Source organism: Apodemus sylvaticus, chromosome 20 (assembly GCF_947179515.1).
Source record: "Apodemus sylvaticus chromosome 20, mApoSyl1.1, whole genome shotgun sequence".
Taxonomy (NCBI): Eukaryota; Metazoa; Chordata; class Mammalia; order Rodentia; family Muridae; genus Apodemus; species Apodemus sylvaticus.
The window spans coordinates 2,129,774-2,148,714 of record NC_067491.1 but is presented as its reverse complement, the minus strand read 5'-3'; the positions used below and the strand labels follow the sequence as shown (position 1 = coordinate 2,148,714).

At 56.7% G+C, this 18,941-nt stretch overlaps 2 protein-coding genes across 2 annotated transcripts; one reads left to right on the top strand and one right to left on the bottom strand.

The window, feature by feature from the left end:
- The first annotated feature begins 7,868 nt into the window (after positions 1 to 7,868).
- On the top strand, positions 7,869 to 10,514 carry Fgf22 (fibroblast growth factor 22). Its single transcript, XM_052165439.1, has 3 exons — positions 7,869 to 8,072; positions 9,264 to 9,367; positions 9,448 to 10,514. The coding sequence occupies exons 1-3, from the start codon at positions 7,886 to 7,888 to the stop codon at positions 9,643 to 9,645; spliced, it is 489 nt and encodes a 162-aa protein (XP_052021399.1). The 5' UTR covers positions 7,869 to 7,885; the 3' UTR covers positions 9,646 to 10,514.
- A 669-nt stretch (positions 10,515 to 11,183) lies between these two features.
- Positions 11,184 to 18,330, bottom strand: Rnf126 (ring finger protein 126). Its single transcript, XM_052165438.1, has 9 exons — positions 18,134 to 18,330; positions 14,103 to 14,161; positions 13,951 to 14,014; positions 13,550 to 13,794; positions 13,090 to 13,158; positions 12,955 to 13,024; positions 12,609 to 12,702; positions 12,397 to 12,512; positions 11,184 to 11,860 (listed from the first exon to the last, which is right to left on the bottom strand). The coding sequence occupies exons 1-9, from the start codon at positions 18,206 to 18,208 to the stop codon at positions 11,711 to 11,713; spliced, it is 942 nt and encodes a 313-aa protein (XP_052021398.1). The 5' UTR covers positions 18,209 to 18,330; the 3' UTR covers positions 11,184 to 11,710.
- Positions 18,331 to 18,941: the final 611 nt, after the last annotated feature.

The window sequence follows — 18,941 nt, the reverse complement described above, 5'->3', positions numbered from 1 at the left end:
TGGAATTAGAGGCCTGCACCACCACTGCCTGGCTGGTTTCAAATTTCTTATACAGCCAAAGACAACAGTGAATTCCTGTTCCTCCTGCCTCCTAACTCAGGAGGTGCTGGGATGACAGATACGCACTCTCATGCCCCAGCATTTAATATTTGAGACAGAATCTCACTAAAATTTCCAGGCTAATTCTGTAGCCTAGACAGTACCCTCCTGAGATGACAGGGCCTGGGCCACCAGAAATGGCTGATTTTCTCAGTCCTAGGGCTTCTACTGTCCGGAGCACGTCAGTGAGAGCTGTGGATTTATCCCAGCTGTGGATAATCCCAACCCTTTGGAGGTGAAGGCAGGAGGATTCAAATGCAAGCACATAAAATGCACATAAAACCTTGTCTCAATCAGGCCGGCAGGCAGGCAGACACACACACACACACACACTCAGAGCTGGGTGTGGTAGCACACATCCTTTAATCCCAGCATTTGGGAGGTGAGGTCTCCGAGTTAAAGGCCAGCCTGGTCAACCAGGGAGAAAAAACTAAAATAAATAACTAAATAAATATCTAAAGTCGCTTTGGAGCTGTGCTTCCAGAGGACCTCGTCAATTCCCAGCACCCACACAGCAGCTCAGAACTGTGACTCCAGTTCTAGGAGATCCAACACCTTCACAGAAACATATATGCAGACAAACTACGTATGCACATAAAATATAAAGAAATAAAGAAATATAAATAAAGAAAGAAAAAGCCGGGCAGTCGTGGCATAAGGCTGTAATCCCTGTCTTGAAAAACAAACACACAAACAAACAAACAAAATAAATAAATAAATAAATCATTAAGAGAGAGACAGAAAAACCCTGTCTTAAAAAAACAAATCCAAAAAACCAAAAAGAGAGAGAGAGACAGAGACAGAGAGGGGGAGGAGAGGGAGGGAGGGGAAGATATGGACAGGGAAGAAGGAGGAGAGGGGAGGACTGAGAGCGAGCGAGGTGGTTAATTCCTGTTCTCAGTGTTTACACTTCAACTGTGAAGGTTCAGAGTGCGCTAACAAGTGGTCCAAGCGCACAGGGCGTGTTAGAAAGAAGTGGGAAGCCCCGCCTCCTTAAACATCCGTGGAAAATCCGAGCTACAGCTCAATTCATGGTTCCAGTCATGCTGGCCTCCACGGGACAGGCAGACAGGAACAGGGCAAGAAGCGTGAGCCAGACAGAGGCATGCTGTCGGGTGGTGTGCTTAGGTGTAGACAGTCAGATCGTGCCCCCGTGGGGCGCAGGGAGGACAGCCCCGGGGACTCGGGTGACAACAGGGACAGAGGCGGGGAGAAATGCCAGCCTGTGCAAAGGCCCTGGGGCATGAGAAGAATTGCCTAGGTTCCGGAGAAGCCTCCAGGGCAGGGCTCATGGGACTTCCTCTGATTCAACTGGAGCTGCCACCTTCACTCTTGCCGAGGACCAGACCCGTGGCCCCTCCATTACACAGCTCAAGCCGCCCAAGCAGGCGGGGCCTACTGATGTCACCGGCTGGGAATGATTTCAGCCCCCGGGCACTGCCCTCTGCAGCCAGCTCAGATCATTCCCCAGGTACCCGAGGCAGAGTGACCTCAACCCTGACTTCCCCCGGGGATGAAGCAGCAGGACCTGTGACCCCAAGACAAACAGCTCACGTGTCTGTGGGCCAGGAGAATCAGGGACTCGAGTTCTTCCCCGTGAATTTATTCAGGTTCCGCTGTGATTTGCGGGAGCACCAGACTTTCCACAGTAAGGGTCTCCATACTTTGCTGAGTCTCAGTCTAAAGATCCTAGACAAGTCTGTTTCCCCTGGCCACGCCCCAGCTCCTCACTGGGGGATTCTAGGCGGAGCTCCACCCTGACCACGCCCCAGCTCCTCACTGGGGGATTCTAGGCGGAGCTCCACCCTGACCACGCCCCAGCTCCTCACTGGGGGATTCTAGGCGGAGCTCCACCCTGGCCACGCCCCAGCTCCTCACTGGGGGATTCTAGGCGGAGCTCCACCCTGACCACGCCCCAGCTCCTCACTGGGGGGATTCTAGGCGGAGCTCCACCCTGACCACGCCCCAGCTCCTCACTGGGGGGATTCTAGGCGGAGCTCCACCCTGACCACGCCCCAGCTCCTCGCTGGAGAATTCCAGGCAGAGGCTTCATCCCTGAGTCATAGCCGCAGTCCTTTGTGTTTACCTCAGCTCCCAGCCTGTGATAGGTCGTCCCACTCTTTTTCGACTATAATCAATAGTCAATTATAGTCACCTTGTCAATAGAGAGCGGGGTTACAACTGTTCTGAAGGTGAGGTCAGGTTTCCTTATGAAACAAAGAATTTTGACGCCTGGCCTGGTCGATGGTTGTGGTCTCACATATTCAGGAGGATGGAGAGTAGGGGAAAACCTCTACTGCTTGAGACCCTGTGTCAATACAGACACTAGAAACAGGTCTGCGGGCAGGGCTCATAGGTAGAACCCCTGCCTAGACTCCCCCCCAGTAAGGGGGTGGGGGCGTGGTGAGTGTGGATCCCACCCCTAGGATCCCCACCTAGACCCCACCCCCATCCCACCCCTCGAGGAGGAGCTGCGGAGTGTCAGGGGCTTAGAGCTCTACCTAGCAAGCCACAATGAGGCAGCTGGGGGCGTGGTTCAGGGGTAGAGCCTAGCAGGTGCAAAGGCCTGGGTTCGATTCTTAGTACCCAGCAAAAAAGATCCCTACTAGTTTCTTGCCAAGAGTAGTGTAGGCTCACGCCCGTCATGCCAGACCAGTACTCAGGATGCTGAGTCCAGGCCAGCTTAAGCTAGTCTATAGAGTGAGGCCTTGCTGTAGATTAAAAAAAAAAAAATCGGGCCAGCCAGCAAGAGCAACTAAAGGTGCTTGTCACCGAGACTTAAGACCTGAGTTCCGCCGGGCGGTGGTAACGCACGCCTTTAATCCCAGCACTTGGGAGGCAGAGGCTGGAGGATTTCTGAGTTCCAGGCCAGCCTGGTCTACAGAGTGAGTTCCACGACAGCCAGGGCTACACAGAGAAACCCTGTCTTGAAAAAACAAAAACCAAAAACCAAAAAAAAAAAAAAAAAAAAAAGACCTGAGTTCCATCCTCAGGCCCCGTATAGTAGTAGACAGTCCAGCAGATGATCTTCTGACGTCTCTCTTTGAGCTCAATCCAAAACTAAGAAGAGCCTTGCTTAGCCATCCCAGCATTCAGGAGTCTGAAGCAGAAGCTCTGAACAGAGTCACCACGTGACCCAGCAATTTCCCCCTCCGATGTATGAGCCCGGAAGAAATGAAAACCCACATCCACACCAAAACTTAAAATAACAACAGCACCCAGAAGGTGGAGACAGCCCAGTTTCCACACACCTGCATGACAGGTACATAGTATGGTCTATCCCTATTTTGGAATATTACTCAGCCATGAACAGGAGTGAGACTCCCACATGCATGCCCTTAAGGACATGGTGCTCAGTGAGAGAACCAGCCCCAACAGACATCCAGTGGGCGTCTCCATGACTGGAAATGCCTGGGACAGGAGAATCCAGAGGCATAGTGTGGACTGGAGGGCGCTGGGAGCTGGTAAGAAGGGAAGGTGACTGCTCATGGGGACGGAGCTTCCTTTGGGATGATGGAACATTCTGGAGTTTGACCGACAAGAGTTGCCCAATGCTTATGCACTAATAACCGAGTTTATACACTAAATGAGTGATTTATGTGGTATGTAAATTATATTTCAATGAGCTGTTATTAAATTAAACCAACTCAGACACCTCCCAGGTGTGCGCCCTGGCATCTCATTACAGGGAATCCAAAGATGGCCAGGGGCATGGCCAGGGCTACAAGGGGTTCATCCTAGAAGAGGAACTTTGAGTTCTGGCCATGGGACAAAAGTGGCCGGGTGGCACTGGGTGCTATACGCCACATTATCTCCCAGCACCCTGCCTAGACTTCCTCAGCACCCCTCCGGACAGGCGTCCCCTTGTCAGCCTTCCTCACAGAGGAAGCACGCGGTGTGGATGGATGGCCAGGAAGAGCCGCAGGGCCTGTGCTATGTGTGTGCTGTGAGCTCCAGATGGACCCAGGCATGGGGACTTTCTTACCCTGGGCACCACCCCCTTCTGTGACCTGCCCAGGCACAGGAAGAGACAGGATCTACTGAGCCACCAGGAAGGAATCCTGGTGTCCTGAAAGACTAGTTGTCTTTCCAGAGGGCTCCCCAAAAGGTAAACTTGCCGGCAAACCTCACCCTATTTAAAGGTGTCACCTGGGGCCAGGGAGAGGGGACTGACATCAATGTTCCCCAGGCACCAGTGACTCCAGACTGCATCTGAAGATTGTTGTGCCCAGCCTCAGAGCCACAGGCTGCTGGGCAGGTGCCCATGGCTGCCGTGGGTGTCTCCTGGGGATGGGTGTGTCTGCAATGAGAAACAGGTGTCTGGGTGGACACACTGCCCCAGTTCTGCGGCGCAGACGCTATCCCCATGTCCTCAGTGCCCCATAACCCTGTGGTGACATATGTCTGCCCTTCCTGCCCAAACACAGGTTCTCGTATTGGTCACTGTGCCCACTGTCCACCCCACTCTTCCCCGACTGTTCTTCCGTAGCAGAGCCCCTCCCCGGGGGAAACCTTAGAGTCCCCAAGATGAAGAAGTCACGCTGTTCTGTGCACGCTCCACCCGGCTGGCCAGGTTGACCGTAACACTGAGTTTCTGGGGATAAAGTCACATGTTTACCTGTGGCTAAGTCTAGAGTTGAGTGGCCGCTGCAGCAGGCCGTAAACCTCCAGCTGCAAGTGACCGGTTTTTCAGTGTGCATGTCACCCCTCGGTTGAAACAGCTCATGCTTTTTGCTGCAGGGACTCAACCTAGCCCTCCCCCCCAAGGCTGTAACAAACACCCTGCACACACCCTGGAAGCCTGGACCTTCTTTCTGGTTTATATTTAGAAAAATCATTGTCCTCAGAGGTGCCCTGTTCACAATTTTGTTACAAATGACAATATTTCCCACAATAAAAGCACTGGGCCTTTTGAGATCTGACGCCTTTAGCTGTTTGGTCACAGTCTTTTTGCAAATGACTGTATTTCCTGTCACTGAAGCACCAAGCATTTTGATATTGGAGACCTGTAGCTACAGCTTGATCTATTGTCTTAGCGTGGCACACATTACAACCGGCTCCTGCTGGATCCCTTATCCTCTGTCTGTAGGGGCTGCTGGCGCCTTTAACGGTCTAATAGCTTTTACATTCTGTGCTCACGTTTTCAGACTCCACGGTCTCTATCAGCCCTGCCTCGAGTCAGGCTCTGATGCATAGTTGAGACCGATCTTTGTAACAATCAGAGAAGGCTTCTCCAGAGCCTCGTATAATCGTTGTAAGCGACTTTTCCCCAAGCTCCTCGACGTTGTCCCAAGCTCTTACAGAGCCTAAGCGGCATTGTTCTCTCATAGCATCGCTAGACTGAATCTGCCCCTGTCTGTCAGAGCACCGCCCTTCAACAGAGACCCAGCGACTGGTCTTTTACTGTGATCATTCCCCTCACTCTAGTCCACTGGTCAGTAGTCACAGGTCTCCCCTCCAGCACCGTAACCACTGCAACTTCAGACCAGCCTCAAGTACAGCTGTCGCCAATCTCTTCCAGTCTTGGGAAGAATTCTTTTTTTTTTGTTTTTTTTTTGTTTTTTTTTGTTTTTTTTTGTTTTTTTGTTTTCTGGATTTGGTTTTTCGAGACAGGGTTTCTCTGTGTAGCCCTGGCTGTCCTGGAACTCACTCTGTAGACCAGACTGGCCTTGAACTCAGAAATCCTCCTGCCTCTGCCTCCCAGAGTGCTGGGATTACAGGCGTGCGCCGCCACCGCCTAGCGGAAGAATTCTATTTTGAGTAACCCAGTTATTAGGAATTTAGTTATTTAGTAAGGCAAATGCATCCCCTATGAGATCACGGCATCTTTAAAAGGCCTTGGATCTATCGTTTCTATAGGATCCCGTGCTATCTCGTCTCGCCACCTTGTCCCACCATTAGCAGACTTATGCTGTATATGTACTGGGAAACTTGATGGTGGTCTCCTAACCCCAGACTGCCCCACCCCTTCCCTAACTCTGGCAAATCGTTCCAGATTAACCCTATCTTTCCAAATGGGCTGTTCCGTCAACCTGTGTCCCTGCTTTCCCAGTGTTTTCTCTGACCTGACCTTCCTCTGGAGAAGTTTTTCCCCTCTTCGCCTGCAGGAAAAGCCTGCCCACTCTCTTTCTGTCACCCACACTGAGCCTTGCTGTTCTTCTTCCCTCCTCTCTTTTTTTCTTTTCTCCTCACTTCCCAAGCACCTCCATCTCCACCCTCACCTTCTCCAGTTGCACCTGCAGACTCTGCAACTCTTTCAGGAAACAGAGTAGAGCGACCCCTTTTGTTTTTCTGTTTCAGCCATTTTTGTTGTTGTTGCTGCTGCTGTTTTTCGGGCTTCTCCATTTCCACCTGCAATTTTTCCAACTGCTCAGCTGTTCTTCCACCCCCCTCCCCCCTTTTTTTTGGAAACAGAACATGTGAAGAGTACAAGGAAAAAAACAGAAAATCCCTTCTGGGAGCAAATCAGGAGATATTTCAGTAGTAACAGCACGAATAAATTTTTGCCGGTGTCTTGGAAAAAAAATCCATTCCTTCATCTCCTGCCATTTCCTCAATGGAAATCAAATGTCCCATTTTTATCCTTAACTTCCGAGCCCCGTGTTGAGGTACCACGAGTAGCCTGCCTTTGCTATTTTGTGGGTTTCCCCCCCACCCCTTATGACTCCCCCAGGCTCCCCCCCCACTAGATAAGAGAGAAGGAGGGGGGGGGAGGAGAGATCCTTGAATCTAATTTCTTTCTTCTTGTTTCTTCTTTGACCACAACTACTTCTTCTTCTTCTTCTTCTTCTTCTTCTTCTTCTTCTTCTTCTCCTCCTCCTCCTCCTCCTCCTCCTCCTCCTTCTCCTTCTCCTTCTCCTTCTCCTTCTCCTTCTCCTTCTCCTTCTTCTTCTTCTTTTCCTCCGAGACAGGGTTTCTCTGTGTAGCCCTGGATGTCCTGGAACTTAGTCTATAGACCAGGCTGGCCTCAACTTTACAAATCTGCCTGCCTCTGCCTCCCCAGCGCTGGCATTAAAGGCGTGCGCCACCACTGCCCGGCTGACCACACCTTCTAACAAACTGCAAGCAAACTCCCATAAACAACCGACCATCAACCTATTCAGACTCTAGCTTTTATTTATTTATTTATTTATTTATTTATTTATTTATTTATTTATTATTTATTTATTTATTATTTAGCTGGTTTTTCAAGATAGGGTTTCTCTGTGTAGCCCTGGCTGTCCTGGAACTTACTCTGTAGACCAGGTTGGCCTTGAACTCGGAAATCTACCTGCCTCTGCCTCCCAAGTGCTGGGATTAAAGGCATGTGCCACCACCGCCTGGCTTTCTGTGTTTTTAAAAGAAACCAAAATTCCAAAATTGTCACTACAATTGACACCTTTTGAAATCTAGCATACCTCATTGCCGCCTGTCTGTCTGTCCATCTCTGTCTCCTATCTTTGTCTTTTGTGTCTGTTTCTTTGTTTTCCCTTTCTTCTGTCTCTCTGGTCTCAGTCTGTCTCGGGTCTGTTTTTCTTCCACCTCTGTTCCTTCTCTATTTACTCTGTCTTCTGGTTCTGGTCTCCCCATCTCTGGCTCTCTGTCTTCAGTCATCGATCCTCTGCAATCTCGTTCTTCTGCCTCTCCTCTGTATCTCTCTCCAGCCCTGCACCTGTACCCGGGGTGACAGCCGCTGGCTCAGGGACAAACAGGGCCCCGCCCCCACGCGCCCATTGGACGGCAGCAGCCCTTGCCCCGCCCCCGCCCCTGCAGCTGGAGCACCGCGCGCCGCCGGGCACAGGTCGGGATGCGCCGCCGACTCTGGCTGGGCCTGGCCTGGCTGCTGCTGGCGCGGGCACCGGGCGCCCCGGGCGGGTACCCGCATCTGGAGGGCGACGTGCGCTGGCGCCGCCTCTTCTCCTCCACCCACTTTTTCCTTCGTGTAGACCCTGGTGGTCGGGTGCAGGGGACGCGTTGGCGGCACGGCCAAGACAGTGAGTGCTGGGGCGGCAGGGAGAGATGGGCACACTTGTCTGGGCTCCTGGGTGGGCTCAGGGGCCTCCTTACAGGGCAAACTAATGAAGGGCGATTCCTTCTCCTGGGATGGCGACCTGCCTGAATTGGGGTTCCCTCTGCTCCCAGACATCCTTATTGAGGTAAGAGGGGGGGTGCCCTGATCTCAAGGTCCTGCTAATCCACCAGGAAGGGCGGAAGTCCTGCTTTGCATACAGAGGCCTGCCATAAGTGGTTCTGGCACCAATGGGGCGAAAGGAGAGGCCACCATGAGGAGGAAGCTGGGGGTGAAGGGGAGGCCACAGCAAGCTTCTCTGGTGCTAAACTGTGGCGGAGTTCCTGGGAGGGTTTGAGCTCAGTCCTGGGCAGGTGACAGGGCACTGCCCATCCCAGTGGCTTTCATCTGGGTTCCAAAGCCCTCATTAGGCCACACAGGACGAGGGCTATGACAGGGGACTGGCTGGGCAGGTCCATCCTGGAAGCACAGGCAGGTGGGGTGGCCCCGGGCTGAGGAAGAGGCCCAGCTGAGTGACCTGGCCCTTCAGTATGTCTGAGCCTTAGATCCCTCCTAGATAGGGATAGGGGTGACAGGGGACAGGTTCTGGGTGGAAGGGGCTCTTCCCTCCTTCTCTTGGTAATCCCAGTGTGGTGGCCAAGAGCATGCATCATGCTCTGAACCAAGATGGCCCGGTGTCACCGCCTCCCCTGGGTGAAGCAAACGCACTCCTTTCAGAGCAGGGAGGTGTAGTGGAAGGATGGTGTGGCTGACGGGGACGTCAAGGGCCTAGAGGCCTGCGGTGGGATTCAACCCTCCCCTGAACACCTTTCCTGGAGGAAAGCTGAGACTCAGAGCCAGCTAGGGCTTCCCGGGGATGGTCACAGAGGGTTGAACAGACAGATGAAGTCCAAAGCTGGCTCTTCCAATCCTGGGCCTCAGTTTCCCTTCTGGAAGTAGGTACAGTGGGCACCCAGCCCCCAGGGTGGTGTACGCTCCGTAGTTAGCGCCCAGGCAGAAGCAGAGGGCACACACCAGTGCTTAACCCAGGCCTGGCTCCCCAGCCTGTCCCTCAGTCTCCAGGGCCCATGCCAGCTGGGGCTGGAGACGCAGTGGTTATGGGAAGGGAAAGCCCAGTGCGGCTGCTCCCTGACCATCCACTCCTGTCCCCACTCAGGTATCGTTGAGATCCGTTCTGTCCGTGTGGGCACCGTGGTGATCAAAGCCGTGTACTCAGGCTTCTATGTGGCCATGAATCGCAGGGGTCACCTCTATGGGTCGGTGAGTGCGCAGCCGTGGGCAGCTGCTGGGTGGTAACAGCCAACGGTGCCGATAGCCAGGCTCACGCACCCGCCCTGCAGCGGGTCTACTCTGTGGACTGTAGGTTCCGGGAGCGCATCGAGGAGAACGGCTACAACACGTACGCCTCGCGGCGTTGGAGGCACCACGGCCGACCCATGTTCTTGGCGCTTGACAGCCAGGGCATTCCCAGGCAAGGCAGACGGACGCAACGGCACCAGCTGTCCACACACTTCCTGCCAGTCCTCGTATCGTCCTGAAGGGCCGGCCGGTGGTTCAGGAGGCATGGGCAGTGCACGGGGCCTGGAAGATCTGGAGCTGAGCGGCGGCAAAGGGCCAGGCCAGAGACCCTGGGCCCTCACAGGTCTTTATGTCACAAGCTGGGTGCCCACCGGCTGCCAGGTGTGGAGCCATAGCAGGGCCCCTGCGAGTGAGGGCAGTGCTCAGGGGATACCCAGAACTGGAGGCTTCCATCCGCCTAGTTTGGAGGTGAGAACACTCTGGGCACAGCACGGAGAGGCTTGGAGGTGGGGACGTACCAGGTAGATGAGGAAAGTAGACGGGGTGGACCAGGGAGGGTGGACATGTCGCAGAGGGCGGGACCCGGGTCAGTGGGAACACAGACCTATTAGCCCATGTGGCCAGAGTATGGGACTGGGGTTAAGGGCACTCTCGTTCTTCCAAGGGGCCTGAGTTTAGTTCTCCCACAGCAGGCCGCTCATAACCACCGTACCTCCCCTCCCCTCCCCGCCCCTGCAGAGGGTCTGACTCCCTGTTCTCTGCAGGCACTGCATGTGCATATACCCTGCACCCATTCACAAAAAAAAAAAAAAACAATTTGTTTTTTTGAGACAAGGTCTCTACATAACCCTGCTGTCATGTCATGGAATTCACTATGTAGACTATGCTGGCCTGGAACTCGAGAGATCTGCCTGTCTCTGCCTCCTGCACCACCATCCCAGGCTGATGTGAGGCCTCTGGACACTGTGTGTTCAATGCCTGAGTTCCCTGGAGTCACTGGGAGGGGCAGTCTGATCTCACACGTCACAGCGTGAGGAGACCAGTGTCAGGTGGCCATCAAAAATAAATGTTCCGAGCCTCGGTGTGCATGGCTGTCAGTGGCAGGACACTGTGCTCAGAGTTTTCAGAATGGGTGCTCTGGTCCTCGTTGGGAAGGCCAAGGCTATGTCCAGCATCTCCGGGGACTGGCAGTCTGCAGAGCGCCTGTGGGCCGCGTCCTTTCTGCTGCAGGCTGTCAGGGTGGGAGGCGGCTGGCAGGCCACTTTTGAGTGCCTCAGACCTGCAAAGCCAGGACTTGTGCCCCAGACTGACAGAGCGGAAGATGACAACAGCTCCGGCGCGGGGCTGAGGTAACGTGATCGTGTAGGCTCTTCACGTCCTAAACGTGAGGACAGGATGGGCAGGTCACAGCATCGCCGGAAGCAGTGACCGCTTTGGGCCTTGGGAGTTCTGGGTCTTCTCCGTGTAAGCTTGGGAGAGGAGGGTTGGGACTTGCTCAGCCACAGTAGTTTTGGCGTAGCGTGTGTCGGCGTGCTCGCTCTCAGATGTGTTACAAGTCCATTACTCCGACCAGAGACCAGTGCGTGGTATGAGACCACAGGCCCATGGGCTGCTCACCCACCTGCAGGGCTCGGACCAGGCAGCTTCCCACCCGAGCACCAACAGGTGCAGGGGGCGGGGTTCCACCAGGTCTCTGCGGAAGCGCACACCCACCCTGTGCACCGCCCACCATGCAGTCATGGACACCCTGGCTGAAGGAAGACGCTAAGCCATGGGCTCTGCTTTTTTGAGTAGGTGTATTTTAAATAGCTTTCCAGATAACACACATTTCCCTTAAAAAAAAAAAAGTCTGCTGGAGCAGTTTGTTCCTGGGTCTGCTGGTCACCCTCGTGGTCCCGAGGCCGGCGCTGGCTGGGTGCTGGCCCGGCCTCCCAGGGCGTGTGCGGGCTGGGCCTGGCGACAGTTCTGCTGACTCTCCACAGATCATGCACGGCCGCACGTGGCTCCAACGTCCATTTATTTCAAAGCAGTAATAATTTAAAATCATAAAAACCCTTCTGCCGTTGAACATTTGGAGGGTGAGGTTAAAGACGGACTGAAGGCGCCTGTGGGGACTTGGGACCCACGTGCACACCTCCAAACAGGAGCGGCCACGGCCAAGTCCGAGCCTGCCCGCAGCCTGGGGCCCGCCAGGTGCTGCCGGCCGCCATGGGCAGCACCTCTAGTCCACGGCCATGGCGGGCGGTGCTGGGGCACCTGGGGTGGGTAGGATGACCAAACCCCGGGGGGATGGCCAGGTGGGACTCAGGAGTTGCTTGTGGCGTTCTCATTGCTGGGTGAGCTGGAGGAGGAGGACGAGGAGGACGAGGAGAAACCCACCCCGGTCAGGCCCGGGGGGTTGGTGGCTGTGTTCTGTCCCGTGAGGCTCTTACGGCAGACCGGGCAGCTGTCATGCTTGAGAGGAGATAGGGAGAGTTAGGGGCAGAGAGCAGGCCAAGGATACAATTAGGTTCTGAGTCAGGGTGAGGGTCAAGCAAGGGTCAGGGCAGTCTGGCTCAGGGGCAGAGCTTGGATTACAGTCCACCGTGATTGCGGTTCGGTCAGCGTGGTTGGGGCTGAGGACCCGAGTAAGATGGCTGCATGGCAGCTGCTCAGGGTAGCAGGGGGTGGGCACATTAGCAAGGGCAGGGTCAGAGAGAAGCCAGGGCAGAGTGGATGAGGTCAGCCTTAGGCTTCGGGTGTGGTCGAGGGCAAGGCCAGAGACAGGTTCGGAAAGGTGAGCAGGAGCACAGCTAGGGGAGGACGCTCCGCTCGCTCGGGAGTTGTGGCCAGCGTTAGGTTCTCAGTTGAGTTTCTGATGGGCAGCCAGGCGGGTTAGGGTAGGGTGGGAGTTGTGTCTGTCAGGCTCAGGGTCAGATGGAGCTTGGCATGCATGCAGGACGTCTGCGCCAGAGCTGCAGACCCACGCACGCAGGCTGAGGGACAGTCACCTGCTCTAGCCAGGGCACAATGCAGCTGTCGTGGAACAGGTGGTTACAGGGCAGCTGCCGCACGCTCTCGCCCAGCGCGTAGTCTTCTTTGCACACGGGGCACTCCAGCCCTGAGCCTGCAGAGGCAGCGGGCGGGCGGGCGGGCAGGCGGGTCAGTGAGAGGCAAGCCGAAGGGGGGGCCCGGGCCTGTCCACCCACCACGGTGAGCATACCCACGTGCTCCTCTGTGACCGGGACTGTGGGCAGAGCCTGAATCTTCTCCTTGTCTGCAGGTGGGGGGCCTGTGTTCTCAAACTGATTGAGGAGCTGAAAGACAAGAAGGGAGAGCACCCTGAGGTGGGAGGGCACGGTTCCCAATGGGGTGGGGTGGGCGGGCTGGGGAGTCTCCACCTGCCCAGCTCCGCAGAGTTGCAAACCAGCAAGCCCAGGCCATTACTTCAGGGATGCTTGAGGTGTACAGCTCTGCCCAGTGCTGTCTCACACCAGAGAACAGAGCACCGCTCTGCCTCACTAGGATGGCCTCTTGGCCCCCGACAGATGCTGAGGGGCCATCTGTACCTGCGTGATGATGGCGTCCAGGCCGTTGGCCCCCCAGGCGTAGTCCATTGGGTTCGAGTGCAGGACGCCCCTGAGGGGAGAGGCCGGGTCAGGGGGCGCAGGGCAGGGGGGGCCGGGCACCCGTTCCCTACTCACCAGGGACCAAGGCCCAGGCTAGGTACAGCGGCCGGAGATATAATACCGTTCACAAGCTGCTGGATGATCCTGTGGGGGAGACAGTGTCACGAGGGCCTCCAACCCCCTACCCAGACCAAGCCAGCTTCGACTGGCAATGACCTTTGTCCCCACCACCCTGGTGCTGGGATCCTGGCATGTGCTCTCCTACCGATGGGAGGAGGCCCCTGGGTGATGCAACTGTTTGTTTCACAGGGATTCCTAGGGTGCAGAGCCTAGGCTATCCCACTTGCACTCGGAATTGGGAGTGTTACTGTCAGTTCCTGTGGGTGACCCAGGCTTCCCGGGAGAGGTGGCCAGATGGCTCCCATGGGCAGCCAGGGGAGCACGGAGACTCAGGGTCAGTAGAGTGTGCTTGCCTCCATGTCTGTGTGTCCCACCGTGGTAGTGAAGCCCTCACCAGCTACCGCAGGCCACTTACCCTTCCAGCGTGGGGACGCCTTCATGCCGGCCAGTGGCCCGCCGGGCAGTGAGGCGGGCCCGGGGTTGCCGGGCCCCGTACCGATGCCGAGACGGGTGCTCTCTCTCCCGTCGGCTCTCGGGGTCCCTGCCATCATCGGCCTGGGCCCCAGGAGGGAACGTGGGAATCTCAAAGCTATCGTCGAAGATGCCAAAAGCAAACTGGCTGTATCCCTGTGGCAGCGTGAACAGGTGCTGGTCCACATTCTGTGGAGAGGATGCAGTGAGCCTGCCAGTCCCAGATAGTAAAGGCAGAGTCCTTAAGCATCCCACAGACGGAAGAGGACGTGGAACCAGTAAGACCACCACCCACCTGCAGGCCAGGCCAGGAGGGTGGGCCTGGGACCAGGGACCCTGACTCACCTCAAATGGCTGCCGGTTCTGGTCAGTAGGGGCTGTGGAGGGGGCTGAGCCATTTTCTGTGTTCCTGCACAGGAAGACAGAGCCTGTCGACTGCTGCTGATGCCCCTCCCGGGCCCTCAGGACAGTGAGTGCAGCCCCAGCCCCAGCCCTACCTGGTCTCTTCTGGGAGCTCCTCGATAAAGCCAGACTCGCACCGTGGGCAGATGTAATCCTATGGGGGTAAGGATGGCAGGGTCAGGCTGGCCACCTGTTCCAGGTCACGCGTGGCACTTCTGTGTAGTCGGGGCCTAAGGCCCCAGGGCAGCGCGGACAGGGATGGCCTCCTCCCATAACCTGGGTTGTTCCAGTGACTTCCCAATCCAGACTTAGACAAGACCTAGCGTGCATCCCCCAATGACAGGACCTGCAGTCCCTTCTTTAGACACACAATGGTAGGTCATGGACAACTAGGAAGGAACCCAGGTAGGGACAGCAAGAGGAAAAGCCTAAAACCCAGGCACTACCTTCCTGAGACCAATCACCTGCCACATGTGTGCTTCTGGGGCAGAGCCCACAGCCTCAGGGGATGAGTCACCTCTGGGGACACCACCACACACAGGAAGTCCCAGCAAGAGCAGAGCATGCTTCCCACAAGACCACCAATGTCGAGTATTAAGGCAATGGTGCAGACAAGCAGCCGTGACCACCGGCCTCTTATCGACACAATGGATCCTAAACCAAGAGTGGCTGTGGGCCTGACCCCCAGGCCACACACAGCACATGCCACACTCTGCCCTGCTCCCACCAAAGGCAGCCTGTAAGCCATAGAGCAGGCAGGGAGGGCAGCCCACAGGATAATCTGACTGAGGCCTGCAGGCACACCTCCACAGCTGGCTGCCGTGAACAGGGCAAGGGGCAGGTCACTAGTCACCAGGGCAAGGCTAGAGTGATTGAGTTGGCCTGAGGCAGCAAGCAGGCCCAGGGCCGGCCTCAGGAGAACTGGGTGGTCCCACCATAGGTGGGGCTGGTCAGGCCAGAACCACCGTCTCTGGCACAGGAAGACATCAATGGCTGGGCATACTGTGCCTCAACCCCACACCCAGCCCTTCACTGGCTTCACATGACCCCAGGACATGGCTGGGGTCAGCTTGTGTCAGCTGCCGAATGTCTGTCTACTGCTCGCACTCCCTGCATCAATGCCAAGGGTCACCAGCAAAGGCCACTACAAGAGTGACTCTGCTTCCGGGAGCAGCTATCTCGATGGGCCCAGTGACATCTTCCAGAGAAGACCCCTCACTCCCACCCCTACAATCTCAGACCTGAGACGGTACGACATCACGGACACAGGGCGCCCTACACTCAGCTGACCCTGTAACACACACTGGAGGGCCGTTCTGAGTGCTTACAGGACAGGCAGGGGGCTGAGGGGGCTGGAGGACTCATTCCCAGGACCGAGTCTGCAAGGGACTAGCAGCTTCTGGAACTGATGGCGTGTGAGACATGGGAAGCCACAGACCCAGCTCCCTGCCCAAGGCTCCTAGTGTAAAACCGTCATCCTTGCTCATGTGTGTGTGACACATCCCCAGAAGCCAGCCACTACCTGTGTCGCCAGTCCGTGCAGCACCTTGTGCGGCACATGGCCTTGCCCTCTGGTCTCCGTAGGAAGGCTGAACCCTTCCACTATGAAGGCCTGGACCCTGTCCGCAGGGGCCTCTGCCCAGGGCCAGGCCAGGTCCCCGCCCGTGTGCTCAAGCCCATGCCAGGCACTGTGCTCACACCAGCAGCAGGCACCGGTGGCCCTTACCTGCTTCCCTGGACCCGTGATTGGTAACCCGAGGAGCGAGCCAGGCTGCAGTCCCCTGCAGCGATGCCCCAGTCTACACCTGTATGTCACATGGCCTCCACCAACAGACACACCAGCAGAGAGAGGATCAAGTCCAGGCTCGCAGGGCCCACACCTCTCGCCGACTCATCTGCTGACACATTCCCAGACAAGCCATCTTCCCAACACCTTGATGCTCTGCCACTGCCTGACACAAGCTACCTATTAGAACAGCTGTTCACAGTCCGTGGGTCACAACCCCTCTCAGGATGAAGGGTCTTTCACAGGGGCCCCACATCAGATGGTCTGCCAGCAAGATACATTTACATTACAATTTATAACAGAAGCATAACCACAGTTACGGTGTAGCAGTCAGTAACTACGGAGGGGGTCACCACAGGACTGTGTTCGGTTGTCACAGAGCTGAGAGCCACCACACTAGAGCTGCTCGCTTGTCTGGGTGAGCAGCAGCATGGGCAGCTGGAGCACTGCGGGTGTGCTCCCTCAGGGCTCCAGCTGACAAGCAGCCCTGTGCTGAGACCTTCTGATCCTACACCTCAAGAGCAAGAGGGTAGCACAGGGCCTGTGGGAGATGCCCCCGGAAGTGGGTGTCTCTGGCAATGACCTTAGGTGTCTGAGTAGCAGCTGTCACTACAACCGCACAGGGTGGCCTGTTCTGGATTGTGGGCTGTGCCAAGTCTCACTGAACGCACAGACCTGCCCCTGCTCCTCTACCCACACGAGCTGGCCAGGTGGTGGTAGAGCACACCTTTAATCTCAGCACTTGGGAGGCAGAGGCAAGCAGATCTCTGTGAGTTCAAGGCCAGCCTGGTCTACAGTGAGTTCCAAGACGCAGAGAAACCCTGTCTGGAGAAACAAAACAAAACATCCCCCATGCTGTTTAAACACCTGTCACTCCCTGAGTGGCTGGCCTATACAAACTGCGTCACAACAAAGACCATGTGGGTCACTGGGCCTTCCAGGGGCTCCTGCCAGGCACAGTGGCAGTTGAGAGGTCAGGGCCAGAACCTGGTGACAGCTAGGTGCACACGTGGGTCAGGCCATCTCCCCACAGAGACCAGTTCCCAGAGCTCACAATGGTTCCAAGAGGCAGCACAGTCCCAGGTCCAGGGTAATCCCTGATATGATGGGAAAGGGGGTCAAGGCAGATCTGGGGAGACAAGGCTGAGGCACAGGAAACAGAAGTAGAAATAAGAAAGAGACCCCACGTTCCAGGTTCACCTGGCACCCCAGATTCCGCTCTCTCCAAGCTGCCCCCACTCACTACCTAGACAGGGTTCCTGGCTGGACTCAAACTCAGACATGGGCCTGCCTCTGCCTCCCGAGTTCTGAAATAAAAGGTGTGTGCCACCACACCTTTTAACTAATTCTTGGAGTTAATCGCCCTGAAGAATGTCACAGTGTCACCATCTGGGGGGAGTGTGCAGAGACCAGAAGTAACCTCTCCTCACCCATCCTGTCACTGACAGACTCTGACGGATTCAGATATCACTCTGCCACCTTTTTCCGCAGTGTGGCTTCCATCAGACTAGCTACCACTTCTTAAAGGACACACCCAGTCTTCCACCTGGCAGAGCAGGCAGGAGCAGGCTTCATGCATGGCCTGGAAAGGCCACGGTGGGAGGCCAGTCCAGAGAGATGAACCTTTCCAAGATTGCGCCTTAAACCTGGGTATGAAACATGGGATGCCTGGAAGGTGGGAGGATTCTGTTCTGGGATCCTAAGAGCTGCCCGTCAGGTATTGGGCTGGCCAAAGCGATCTGGGAAAAGGAGGAGGTCTGGGGATACCAGGCTAGTCAAAGTCACTCTCAAGAAACTTGCAGGATCCCTGGCATGCACCTGGCCAAAACCACCTTGAAGTGGAGAAGATGCAGGCAGGACACCCAGGCAGGGTCCTCAGGATATGCATGTCCAATGCTTCAAGGAAGAAGCAGGAGACCAGGAGACACCCAGGTGGAGCCCCTGGGGTTGCAAGCGGTCAAAGCCACAGTGAAGCCTTAGCACAAGGCCTGTAACAAGCAGGTAGCTGCAGGTACGACCTGCCCAGACCCTCAAGCTTCGCCATCGGATTCGCAGCTCCTGTGGGCGCAGCACCGAGGCCCGGGGCGGCGCTCGAGGCCGCGCTGCGCGCATCCGCGTCCTGGCCACGCGCTCGGCGGCCGTCCCCAGCGCGGAGCTCAGCTCCCGATCCCCACCGGGTCCGACCAACGCCGCGTCCCCCCAACCCCTCCCCGAGCGACCCCGCCGCCGCCCCAGGTTCTCGGACCTGCCCGCCACGCCGCTCGCACCCCGCCGGGTCTCAATTTTCCCTCTAGCCAGCCTCGCGCGCACAGCTCCACTGCCCTCCCGTCCGGGTCTCACCGGCAGGCGCGGCACGATCTCCACCGAGCAGCAGTGGCAGAAGTACCGTCCCGGCTGCGGCGACGCCTCGGCCATGGCCACCGCCGCCTCCGCGCCGCCCGCCCCCCGCGCGGCGCCTGCCGCCGGCCGTTTGCTGCTCCCTCGCCGGCCGACGCGCCCGCGCACGCTCACGCATGGCACGCACGGCACGCACGGCAGGCGTGGGGCTCGCGGAGGAACGCGGGCAACGCGCTGCTGGGGGCTGTCTTGGGGAGAACGGTGGCCGCACTAGGACAAAGTAAGCATTGCCGGAAGCCAGAGACTCGAGTGTGTGGGGCGGAGCCTGGGGGCGAGGCGGCGGAACCTAGTCTCCTTAGTAACCGGGATGGGCGGTGAGGTCAAGACTGCAGAGCATCTTGGGGGCGTGACCTCTCTGGTGTGGGCGGGGCCTAGAGGCGATGGGGGGCGGAGTCACGCTTGAAGAGTGCGGAAGTTCTGGGACAGAGCGAAGGCGGGTCGCCTTGACGACGACTTTAGGAGGTGAAGTCAGACATGGATGCAGGAGAAGTCAAGTCAGAGATGGGGGGGGACCAGCGAGCGGAGGGGCTACGCGGAGGACGAGACTCATCTTGGTAACCTGGGTGGGACGGGGCCTTCGTGGGGGCCGGGATGTCTCTTTGGCAACCTGGGGTAGGTTATAACCTGTAGGCAGCTGGAAAGCTTTAGGGTCCTCAGGCTGAGCGCCTGCGCAGGGCGGGCCGGGTTTCCATAGTGACGAGACCGCGACAGGCCCAATCCTGGAATTCGTCTAGGAACTTGGCGTGAACCT

Bases quoted from the DNA above. Each gene is read 5' to 3' on its own strand.
- Fgf22 (XM_052165439.1), top strand. From the start codon at position 7,886: ATGCGCCGCCGACTCTGGCTGGGCCTGGCCTGGCTGCTGCTGGCGCGG. The intron at 8,073-9,263 runs GTGAGTGCTGGG...GTCCCCACTCAG, and splicing joins TTGGCGGCACGGCCAAGACA to GTATCGTTGAGATCCGTTCT. The intron at 9,368-9,447 runs GTGAGTGCGCAG...CCCGCCCTGCAG, and splicing joins GGGGTCACCTCTATGGGTCG to CGGGTCTACTCTGTGGACTG.
- Rnf126 (XM_052165438.1), bottom strand. From the start codon at position 18,208: ATGGCCGAGGCGTCGCCGCAGCCGGGACGGTACTTCTGCCACTGCTGC. The intron at 13,025-13,089 runs GTGAGTAGGGAA...CTCTCCCCTCAG, and splicing joins AGCCTGGGCCTTGGTCCCTG to GGGCGTCCTGCACTCGAACC. The intron at 12,513-12,608 runs GTATGCTCACCG...CTGCCTCTGCAG, and splicing joins GGTCACAGAGGAGCACGTGG to GCTCAGGGCTGGAGTGCCCC.